This window comes from Larus michahellis, chromosome 6 (assembly GCF_964199755.1).
Source record: "Larus michahellis chromosome 6, bLarMic1.1, whole genome shotgun sequence".
NCBI lineage: Eukaryota > Metazoa > Chordata > Aves > Charadriiformes > Laridae > Larus > Larus michahellis.
In genome coordinates, this window is record NC_133901.1 from 34,135,865 (window position 1) to 34,148,112 (window position 12,248).

General features: G+C 41.6%; 1 protein-coding gene across 22 annotated transcripts in view; it reads right to left on the minus strand.

Moving 5' to 3' along the window:
• The window catches only part of PCDH15 (protocadherin related 15), a 799,343-nt gene that overhangs the window by 94,633 nt on the left and 692,462 nt on the right, over positions 1 to 12,248 (minus strand). For all 22 annotated transcript variants that reach the window (XM_074589898.1, XM_074589897.1, XM_074589896.1 and 19 more), the window contains one exon: positions 1,364 to 1,504. In XM_074589898.1, the coding sequence (XP_074445999.1) occupies positions 1,364 to 1,504 (141 nt within the window). The remainder of the gene's footprint in view (positions 1 to 1,363; positions 1,505 to 12,248) is intronic.

Genomic DNA, 12,248 nt, shown 5'->3' on the forward strand with positions numbered 1-12,248 from the left:
AAGGTGGCCTATTATAAATCTTTTGATTATCTGATTTTTACTGATGTCTGTTTGCTTATTTAATCTGTGCTTTCCTAATGCAACAAAAAGGTTCGCCTGTTTTCAGCTTTCATATGAAGGTAAGCTATCTGCTAGCAAAAGGATGAGAGACCAGCCCACTGAAGAAGGAGTAATGGACAGTCTTCCAGTTTCCTATTTCTCTAAATCTGTCCTTATTTCGAGAGGTCACTAAATGGAGCAGGTCAGCACCTCATTCTAGTACAGAGTTTTCAACTCATTCCTGCTAGTCCAAGCTATTCTCGGAATACGTCAGTGAAGAGACAGCTTAAAACAAAAGAAGGCAATTTTTCAGCCAATATAACGAGGAACTCAGCAGTGCAAGATATCATAATTGCAGAAAGTATGAGTGGGTTAAAAATTGACTGGACAAATTCACAGAAGATTCAGCGACAGATACAAGCCCAATGGTCTAAATGCAAATACTAACTCAAAGTCTCCACATCACTGATTTCTGGAGTCTTTTCTGCGCTTCTTCCCTAAGCACCTGTATTTTCTGAAAAGCATCGCTCTGCTAAATTTACCGTTGGTCTGCCCTAATATAGAGCCATCTTCATATAGAAAAGTAGCTCCATGTCCACATGCACGTCACAGCTGCAGAAAACAGCCACACAAAATAATTACACTCCTGAACGACCATACAGAAGGCGGGCTGCTTCCAAGTAGGGAAATTACATATAAACACCCACATATTACAGATACTTTTTTTTTTTTTTTTGCTTAGTGACACGCTTTAATTTTAACTTTTAACTGCCCCTTCCACTCATGGATGTCAGAAAGGAGATCTGTCCCAATGATTTTCATCAAAATCGTAACTTACTCCACATTAACTACACTTGAGACCCTTCAGCAACAATAACACCACAATAATAACTTAAGTCTCCCGAAAGCTAATGTTTTACATTATAGCACTTGCGAACAGAACGTCCAAAACTATCCAACTGCGCAGTAACTTTCTCTACAAGATTTCTTGCCATTCTTATAAAGTTCTCAGAAAATTGGGACACTGACAGCCCCACTAAAACCAAGGCGATCAGCAAGGTAACTTCCAAAAACTGAGGTTCGCTTTAGCTGCCTCCCTGTTTCTCCTGCCCTTGTAAGAGCCGCAATCACAACCATTCGAGATACTCCTGAAATCAAAAAGGCATGACACGTGCCAGGAAGAAATTAAAGAAACAAACAAACAAACAAAACTTTCACTTCTTTCTATGCAATGTAAAGCAACACGGAGAAACACAAAGGTAAAAGGAATTCTACCAAATGCAGTCAATATCTACTGACAATGTACAGCTATAGGAGTTCATACCTTAAACACCGTGCTTGGCTCTTCATTGAGGTTTACTCGGGTTACTACACGTCCTGAGTTTTCCTCCACATCAAAAATGCTGGCACTGTAAGGGAACTGAACAACGTCGACTTTGTATCGGACTCGACTTGCTGGTGTGCCCTGCAAGGCAAAAACAAAGCAACTTGCATACTTCTGTCTTTTTACACCTCTCATGAAGTTATTCAACGATTAAAATGCAACATTGCTAAACAGACCACCACAAACAAAACTTGCAGTTTACCTTCCTCAGAACTGGGTTTGTTACTAAGCAGCCCCCCTGTCACCCCCCCAAAACACCTTACCGTGACATCCAAGAGGTCCAGTAAGAAAAATGACTAGAGGTTTGGAAAGAAGAAAGCTGAAAAACCCATCTACTGAAATACAGACAGAACCAGTGGTCTGTTTTATAACTACTGCCATTTTTAAATGACAGAATATGGACACGGCTTAAGGCTGGTTACTCAGTTCTCAACAATGTTTTACAAAACCTCCTTTGAAGTTCAAGAAACTTCTAAATACTCTAAAATCTCCAACACTTATTCAGCTTGTCCTGAAAGTTACAGTGTCTTGTTGCTGAAGATGGGAATATGTACGTTGTATTATTTTCTGAAGAGTCGGAGTATAGTTCTGCGTATACAGGACAGTGCAGCCTACGGGTCGTTCACATGCTTCTCTTTTAGAGGAGACGAGGTGAAAACAGCAGTGTTTTGCCTGGGCAAACCCACCACGCAGCCTAAATGGGCTGGTTTACATTGGAGTCAAGCAGCAGCATGTGAAGGCTTCACTTTTCACCAAAACCAAGTGATGAAGAACCGCCACATTTCAAAATCCCCATCTCTTAAGCAGTAAAACACAGAGATTACGTGTTTGGAACCCACTTCCAAACATATTCCAACACAATGCTCTTTCTGTGGCTGAGCTGTACAGGGTTTTAAGTAGCCCTGTGATGAACCCTCCCCACTGTTCAAACCCTGTTCCAGTGACAAGGAACAAGCAGAGACAGCCCACGCACATGTCAGAAATTGTCTGCGTGCATATGCACCCTGAAATACCAAATTAAAAGGGGAATCAGAAGAGACACTGCCAGAGGGTATAATAGGTGAGTTTTTCAGACCAGTAACTCAGCATTTTCTAATAGAAGGCTATTTACTTGATTTAACTCTTTTAACACTAACTGCCTAAATAAATAACATTTATTGTGAAGAATGAAGTCTCTTCAAGTATCCATTATATTCCAATGATGGAATTGCAGCAGACACCCTCCAGGGACCTCCTGAGGATGTGGAGTAACATCATGCCCATAAGCACAGCCTAAGAGACAGCTGCTCCCATGTCGGAGACGGGAGGGCCCTGGCAGCTTATGGTGACCCATGTCAGTCCCAAAAAGCAAAACAGGTGGCAACGCTTGTCCCTGGGATGCCCATGGTCCCACCGTTCCCTGGTGGCACCCCAGGCCCTGTTCCAGCAGCCGCTTTCCCGCATGCATACAGAGGAGCTTTCTCTGGTAGCGGCGGGATGGTTCGTGGCACCCACCTAACTTAAAAGCAGCAGACACTCATGGAATCACAGAATCACGGAATGTTCAGAGTTGGAAGGGACCTCTAGAGATCATCTAGTCCAACTCCCCTGCTAGAGCAGGATTGCCTAGAGCACATCCCTCAGGGCTGCATCCAGGCGGGTCTTGAAAATCTCCAGAGAAGGGGACTCCACAACCTCCCTGGGCAGCCTGTTCCAGTGCTCTGTCACCCTCACCGTAAAGAAGCTTTTCCGTGTATTTGAACGGAACTTCCCATGTTCTAGCTTGTGCCCATTGCCCCTTGTCCTGTCGCTGGGAACCATTGAAAAGAGCCTGGCTCCGTCCTCCTTAAACCCACCCTTTAGATACTTGTAAACATTAATCAGGTCCCCCCTCAACCTTCTCTTCTCCAGGCTAAAGAGTCCCAGCTCTTTCAGCCTTTCCTCATAAGGGAGGTGCTCCAGTCCCATAATCATCTTGGTTGCCACTCCTGGCAGGAATCACCCAAGATCTTTTTTGGGTGAGATGAATTGTACCCTCGACCAGTTACAGAGGATGTCTGGGAGGCATTACGGTTTAACAGGTTACTTGCATTCTCGGCGAGCGTCCCCTCACTGGTACTGACAGTAACCCACTGTTTTCAAAGATTAACAGGTGACGTCGCAGCACATTATTAAGCAGTGAAGCCTTAAATAAAAAACACGTACTAAAGAACTGTGAGAAAAAGGGGGAGCAAAGAAAGGCTTTAAAGCAAAGAAAGGGTTTTTTGCACACTGATGTCTGAATAACTATTTTTCAGCAGACCAAAGTCTGTCTTACCTGGATACGTAGGCACCTGAGACGTTTCACAAAATTCAAACTAGGTTATTTGTGAAATATATTTAGGAGTAGATTCAGAGAAGCACTTAGAAACTCAGGTCCTATCATTGGTATGATTTCAGTTTCTTAATGCTGCTGAGGTTAGACCTCAGACTCGGTTTTGATCTTTGCATTGTATTTAAACAGATAAAATACCAGAGCCCGCAGTTCCATTAATAGCAAATTGGCAACTTTCATCTGTATTCAATAACGTGGTATAAAGCAGCTTTATTGTTATTGAAAATATATTCAATGTACCCCGTCAGCTACTAACTACAAGGAAACATTAAATTTACTTTTGTAAACAGTAATAGAAACAGCTACAAAAGTGGCTTCAGCTCACTAAATCATATCAACATTTTGTTGATACCACAAAAAGTGCACTGAAATGCTCAGTCAAAATACACCGTCTAAACTTAAAGATTTGCTGGAACGCATTTAGCACAGGTATTTCACATCATGCTAATGCACGCTACAGAGCTGTTGAACATAGTGTCACATTTTGCCACGTTACCTTCTGATGAGTAGTAGGATTACTCAAATAATTAACTATACTTCAATGTGAGAAAAGTGACCCTTCAGCGAAGAATATTTATTTGAATTAAAAATTATAGGTCGCTCGTAAGAATTTAATTGGTGGTATCAATTTCACAACTGTTAAGGACAAGAATACTTAAGTCTAATAGCAAAAGAGTAAGACAGAGGACAAGGCAGCCAGGCCACCTCAGCCCTCCTCCCCATCAATCCCTGCGCAGGTAGCACCTTGCGCGTAAAGAGAAGCGAGGCAGGGCTGGATGAAACCTGGGCACTCGCAGACTTTGCAGGGAGACGCGCAGAGCTGCTCCGCTGGATGATGGTCACTGCAGCGGCCACGAGGACATTGCCTCTTCCAGCCCTCCAAGGAAATCCAGCCCAGGAAGGGTTTATTAGCCGGTACACTGCTCCAGTGCCGCCAGCAAGCCAGCACCTTTAATAATTCAAGAACTGGGTCCACCAGATGCATTCTGGTGTTCAGTGAATTAATCTGTGAAAGGCCACGTTAAGAGTTAAAAGTACAAGACCATGCATACTAACGAGCGCAAATCGTGAAAACGTGAGAAATTTCAGAGATCATAGCATAACAGACGTGATTATACAACTTTCCCTCTGGCATTCTCTGATTCAGTCATTTTTCTTCAACGTTATAATTAAGAGGAAATTGCCTGCTGAAATCCACCCTATTTGGTCTCCGAGTAATGGTCCTCACATTTGCTTGGAAGACTAAAAGCTATCATCATCATTAAACCTGCACACACCAGGTAATTTGTTATTAAATAAACAAAAATCTCATCAGGTTATTGTTCCTGGTATGACTATCAAGTATGCTTTTTTCCCTGTCATTTCTGAAAATAACAAAACAGAGATTTATTTTTTATTTACTATATTTTGGCACCAATGTAATTAGAAAAATCTCCAGAGAGATTTCCCAGGGAAATCTATTTAGAAGCAAGTTTTAATTATCTCGAATATTAATCATCTTTCGCCTCTGTTCTAAATTAATTTAGATGCATTCCTATGTCTACAGCAATACTCGAATATAGCAGGTAATACTCTCAAATAAACCATAGAGCAAGGATTGTATTTGGCAGGAACCAGCTCATTCTTTCAAACCAAAGTTTTTCTGGGAGTTCAAGCCTAATATGAAACTTAGATGTAAAGCTCATCCAGCTTCAATTATTTCTTTTATTGCCGCATAGTTCCCTAAGTTTCCATTTGCTCTGGGGGAACGCCATTTCATTTGTGACACAGCTGACAGGTAGGAAAATGTCCCCAACGTTTCCATGAGACGATGAGGCTGCACAGGAAGGCCCTGGGCAAAGAGGCGGTGGAGGCTGCACATCTGCGCTCTCCAGATAACTCTCAACTGCCATAGACCGGCTGCAGAGAAATCGGAATGCGAGAAAGCAAGGAAAAACGGTGAGAAGTGTAACACAACAACAACTTCTGTAGGTTTTCACGTATCTCTCGGCAAGCAATTCAAAATGAAGCTAGGAATCGCTACTTCCACTATCCAAATGAGTAACAGAGGTACAAAACCAGAATGATCTGGCCCAGGGAAGAGCAGGGAAAAACTGCATTTCACTTTCATTTGCAGTCTACTCGTGAAGATCCCAGATGTGCATCTGGTAAATGATCTGGATTGTACTAGTTTGGAATAGCAGCCTAATGAATACAGACTTATTTATCAAGTCCACTTCCTGACTGAAGTCGCAAAACTTCTGAGGGTACTATAGATAAAATGTGAAACTGGTAAGGAGTTTAATAAATTATCTCTATCTGTACATTTCAATGCAAATCCAAATTATTTGCATTGCGAAGAGTTCACTAAGGCAAATTTTGTAAATTCTATGAAAGAAATTGGACAAACCCCAAAATTTACAGGTGGCTGCACATGTTCTTTGTAACATGCTCAAAGTAAAGCAACCAAGAAAGACGGGTCAGACCCCAGAGTAGTGGAATGATGTTGGTGGGTCTTATACCAGCTCTAGGTTGTGAATGGTGTACTCATGTACATTCACCCTAAATTAACTTCTATAAGCTCTAAAATTTGACATATTTTATTCTTTAGCATGTAACTCAACCAGAGAGCCTGAAATTCTGAATTACTAAATATGGAAATTCTGATTTATTAACTGTAACAAGCTGAACACAAGAAGAACATGAACTTTTAAAGCTATGAGATAAAATTACTTTAAGAACTCTGAATTTGCAGAGTGTTTCCCGTATACAAACCTCCAGCAGACACTATGAAATCCAACAGTAATAGGTTTTAAAAGATCAAGCTGTGGACTGCCTGAAAATGCTTTTATCTCCAATTAAGTATCTGTGAAATCTCTAATTAAATATCTGTTAGCATCTTTCTTTTAGTGGGTGCCTGTAAAACAATCAGGACAATTACTCTCAATTTCACAAAAGGGCTCCATTGAACAAAAACCTTACAAGGTGTTAAGAGATTGGAGAAACCATTAAATTGGATGTTCTGGAGCTCTGGAAGCTGGCTGCTCGTTAAAATTAGTGTTCTGCATCTGTTTCTATTGACATTTCAAATCAACAAAATCAGAATATGCAGGGGAATTGCTCATGGAAGAAATACTCAAGCTTTTACAGTGATAAACCATACAAAAAAAAGGCACAGACAGGAAAAGCAAACATCTCAAGTCATATCAATCCTGGGAATATTCACCTTCTGATAAACAAAGCGAGCAAACTAAGCATCTATCAAATCGCTCATGGTGCTCTCCTCTCAAAACACGTGGAGGGCTAAGAGCTTCGAGAACACAGCCATAATCATCTGGTGTCTTTCATCACCACGCCACTTCAACAAAGCATAAACTGTTGACAATGAAAGAGACTCCTCTTCTCTCCAAGGATGATCTCAGGTGTCCCTGGATGGCTCAGGTGTGTGTACAGACCTGCTGAACAGAAGCACAGGGAGCCCCTTTGCCAGGCAAAAAAGCAACCACCGTACAAGTCCCTCCACACGCCATTGCCTCATTTCGCATACAGATTTGTAAATTTTGCTACATAATAGGAAATAAACCAGGTTTAAAGCTCTTTCTCGTCACCAAAACCTTCCCAGTCTTGAGACTGATCAAGCTTGACCTCTAAAGTTTCAGGCAAACCACTGATCTGCTGTGCATTTGGTTTGATCGTTCCGCAGAGCCACATGAGTCCTTTTGCTTTCCTTTCTCTTGCTCCCGAAGTGACTGCCCCTGCCATTTTAATTCAGACTATACATTAGTTTGCACAGGAAACGAAGACACCATGCCCTTTTTTCAGGGCCACGTACAATATGGGTTAGCATTTAGTTTTAGTTTGAGTTAAATCGAAACCCAAGTCGAAGAGCAGCAAGAGGAAAGCAGTTCAGAAGCAGTTTCAGCTGGGTGTCCGTAAAGCTGCCGAGTGCAGAAGCAGGGACTTGCCCGGATGGCCCAATCAGGGTCTAGACACCAGTTCCATGCGTTTTCACTTGCCACTCCTGAAGCATTTTAAGAACTCTGCTTCTAGGCAAGGCCACTTGTCATTCTGTGAGAGCTAAGCTCTCAAGCTGAGCACTGAGAGGGGAATTACTATAAACAGTCCTGAGGCCTCTTAGAGCTAACTGACGTTGAATTGAGGGATTTATGCATCTGTACCAACCCTGATACAGGCCTCAGCTTTCTTCAGCTACAAAGGATCATCTATTTGCCCAAACAACAGACAGTGACAGATGCTGGCTGGGGATACTCCCATGAGTCCTGCGTCCAGCTCTGGAGTCCCAACATAAGAAGGACATGGACCTGTTGGAGCGAGTCCAGAGGAGGCCAAGAAGATGCTCTGAGGGCTGGAGCCCCTCTGCTATGAGGACAGGCTGAGAGAGCTGGGGGGGTTCAGCCTGGTAAAGAGAAGGTTCTGGGGAGACTTATTATCTGCCTTCCAGTACCCTAAAGGGGGCCTACAGGAAAGCTGGGGAGGGACTCTTAATAAGGGAGTGAAGCAACAGGACAAGTAATGGCTTCAAACTGGAAGAGGGGAGATTTAAATGAGATATCAGGAAGAAATACTTCATTGTGAGGGTGGTGAGCCCCTGGCCCAGGTTGCCCAGAGAAGCTGTGGCTGCCCCATCCCTGGAGGGGTTCAAGGCCAGGTTGGACAGGGCTTGGAGCAACCTGGTCTGGTGGGATGTGTCCCTGCCCAGGGCAGGGGGGATGGAACTAGATGATCTTTAAGGTCCCTTCCAACCCAAACCATTCTATGATTCTATACTAAAGACTGTGCTAATAAAATTCAGAAGTGTCTCAATGAGAGAGTCGGACACTAACTTCATCCAGCCTTTGGGGACTTGAGGTATCTCTCCCTGTGAAGACTTGAAAATATCTCCGAGAGAAACCACAGCTGCATACATTTGTGTTAGCTACAGCAAAACAACACCTCAAAAGAAATATTTTTCTACAGGATATTATTACATCTACGTTAGTTGCTAGAAGCATTTCTTTGGCACCTCCATCAGAGAGGCAGCGTTTCTGTGGTTTCCCAGGCACACAAAACCCTTGCAAAGTTATGCACCTCCCACAGGATGGATACCTGCTTGCACCTTTCACCATTTTTGTCTTTTGGTCACATCACGGTCTTCAACACAAAAGAGTCGGTGGGGAAATTAAATAGGGTCAATGGAGTACTTCCAGGAAAGAAAGCAAGGAGTTTGTAGTGGAAAAAATCATCCCTCTCGCTTAGTTTTATCGTGTTTCTGTCTGGGATTAATCAGACACCCGATTACACTGTATGCAGCAGGGCAAACCCATCTGGGATTCACTGGAGCCACTTTGGCAGCCCTAGGGCAGCAGAGCCTGCTTGAGCGACTCTGTACACCGGGAGCTTGGGAAATCCGAGCACATTTTGGAGGCACAGCTTCACTGCACAGGGCTCCAGAATCATCCTGAACGTGACACTTGACCACGATGTCCAAGAGCCTAAACGAATCCACTCCTAGATACCAAGGAGCCCCGGATAAATAGACAAAGCCCTTAAGCTCCAGCTGGACAACACTTCTGGACAGAAAACTCAAGATAATATGAGGGAAACCCTCGACACACAACCGTCTCTGCTGTTTCTGACCTACAACCTACACAGCGCAGCCTCTAAACCCAGTGTTTTTCTCCTTTGAGCTCAGTGTGCCCAGTGGCTGTGATGCCTCACCCATCTGCTTCTTCACCATTACCGCCCAGGCAAACGCTACAACTTTTCTCAGCTGGTCTACCTTCCAGCTGAGAAGCTGGAAGCTTCCTCCCTCTCTTCTTTCAGATTTCTGCACAACACAATATTTTGAATATATCAGTACTTATAACTTAAAGGGATTATTCAAATGCTGAAGAGAAAGCATGCTCAACTCTCTCAACAATTTCAATTGCGATGTTTGTAAAATTGAAGATTTTGATTTTACTCAGGTATACCAGTTATTCAAAAATAATTGAAGATGTACTCAAGCCTTTCCTTGGCAGCCATGTAACCATGGCTCTAGTCTATTACCATAATTCCCTCTGGCTCCCTTGGCCTGTTTTTGTTGCTTTCTGCTCAGTATTTTCTTACCCTTTACACGTACCATGCCTGGAATTAAATGTAAGCTCTTCTGGGAGAGACAGGGTGAACAACTACAGGATGTACCACGGAATTTGAAAAGTCAGATGCCACATAACTATTTTAAACCTGTAGAAAAATATAATATAGACTGTTCCAATAAAGCAGAGGGCAATATGTTGATTTAGCATATTCTATGAAATACACGTAAATCAAAATTTACCAGATTTCAATGACCAGAATGGTATTTCAAATTAGACTGTTTTAAACAAATGTAAAAGTAATTTCTGAAACATAGCCTATATTCCCAGTCACTGCAAAAAAAAGTGAATTCAAACTGGAAAAGAAAGGAAAGCAATGGAGAAACTGGTAAGAAACTGACATTTGCTCAAGACAGCCCTTCAAATCCTGCTCCGGCCTTTAGTGAAAAGCACTGGTTTCTATCTTTTAATTGACATTTCACTAAGGACCTGAAGGAATAACTATCAGATATCTCTTACGCCTTTAGGCCATGATTTTTTGACCACTTTGAAATCCACGGGTCAGAATAAAAACATAATGAAATACCAACTTGGAAGCACTTGAATCTAGCATAGATAATTTTTGTTTTGAATTAGTAACTGTTAACGGTAACCAGAAATCCGTAGGTTTTTGCAACCAAACCAATCCTATTATTAACAGTTGCATTCTAATGATGGCTTAATGTTTTAGGCATTAGGTTTGTACAGTTAAATTAAAAAAATTACACATCTTCATTCTGACTCAGCTATTCATTTGCTCACATATATACATTCATACATGTAAGATACACTGAGTCGCAAACAATTTACTGCATGGAGATTTGATGTGTTGGTTTTTTTTTAAACGAAAAGCCACAAGATAAACTTTAATCTACATCTCCAATAAACCAATCAAACAGTTCTTCATTTAAGAGTAAACGCTCACTCTCACTCCTTGTGACTGTTTTGGAAGCATATCCTAGTCACTCGTAGCACTTCCATATCTATATGCTCTAAGTTTCTAAATCACTCGGGAAATACACTGCTACTGCAGACCACAAAACTCCATGTCACAAGTCTCTTCCAACCTCTCAATCTTTCACCTATGTTACTTTTTGTACCCTTGCCACCCTCACCGACCATTTAATCCTTGCATTTATATTAATGACTTGTCCTTTAGAAGTCAAAAGCTGCAGATAAAGCCATGATCTTTTCTCAGAAACATCACTGAAAGAGCACTTTCACAGCCAAAAAATAACACAGTAAGTAAAATACCTGGATATTTTGCTACAGATGATGACTTATTAAGGTTGGCCTTCAGTGGCGTGAATTTTTTTTTCTACCACTCACATGGCTGTCACTGCTGCTGTCACCTTTGCTGTTGAAGGACCAGAAGGAACAACAGGGCAACACCAGAACAGCCCCAGTCTGGCAGCTCAAAGGACAAACGAGCTGAGGATGGTGCCTGTGGGCTGAAATGGAGAGCCAAACTCCACTGGCCCCACGAGCTTTTCAGTTTGGATTCTCAGACCATCTATATTAATTTGACAATGCAAAGCAAAGTTGGGATTTGCTGAGAACAGTGGCAGTCTCTGAAGAGCTGATTAGGTCTGAGCAGCTTTTATTGCAGACGATGAAAAAAATCTAGCTTGACTTTTATTCTGAGCGGAGTTCAATGTTGACAGAGGAATAGTCTACGTTACTTGTAAAATGACAACAGAAAAATTCAGGCTTGAATACTTCGAATTATTTTGGCTCTTACTAGACCTCTCCTGATAATCAGACGTGTTTTAAAGCTGTATGTCTTTTTTTCTTTTCCTGAACTGATAAAATAGATCTATTAGGACTGGGGAAATAAAATTCCATCAGGTTAAAACACCCAAAAAACCCAACTAAAATATTGATGATGATAGCAAAGAATAGTCTTTCCCTTAAGGCAAGTTTAGAGGAAGACACTCTTGCTGAACAGAGAAAAGGTTGTGTCTTTTTTAAAACAATATCTGGTGAATTCATATGAAATACTTTGTGACACCGCTTAATGCCAAAGCCAGATCCAAATAAATAGGGATTTGCCAGTAGCACAAAACATCTAAAAAGGTTGTCTCAGTCGGAAAAAGAAACAAAGTCATTTATGCCTAATAGTTTTCTCTATCTTCTTCCTTATTTTAAAAGTAAAAACCATCAGCCATTAGTTTGAAATAAAATACCAACTTTCAAAAACTATTTTAAAAGCTTTCCTCTGTAGGGGGCTAACTTTTATGGCTACTGTATTCATTAAATGCCTAAGGGGAGTTTTATTTTTAAATCTTCATAAAAATCAAAGAAATGCAACAGTTGATTTCAAAGAACATTATCTTAACATTACTGTCATATGCATTTATGCCTGTTATAACGGTAA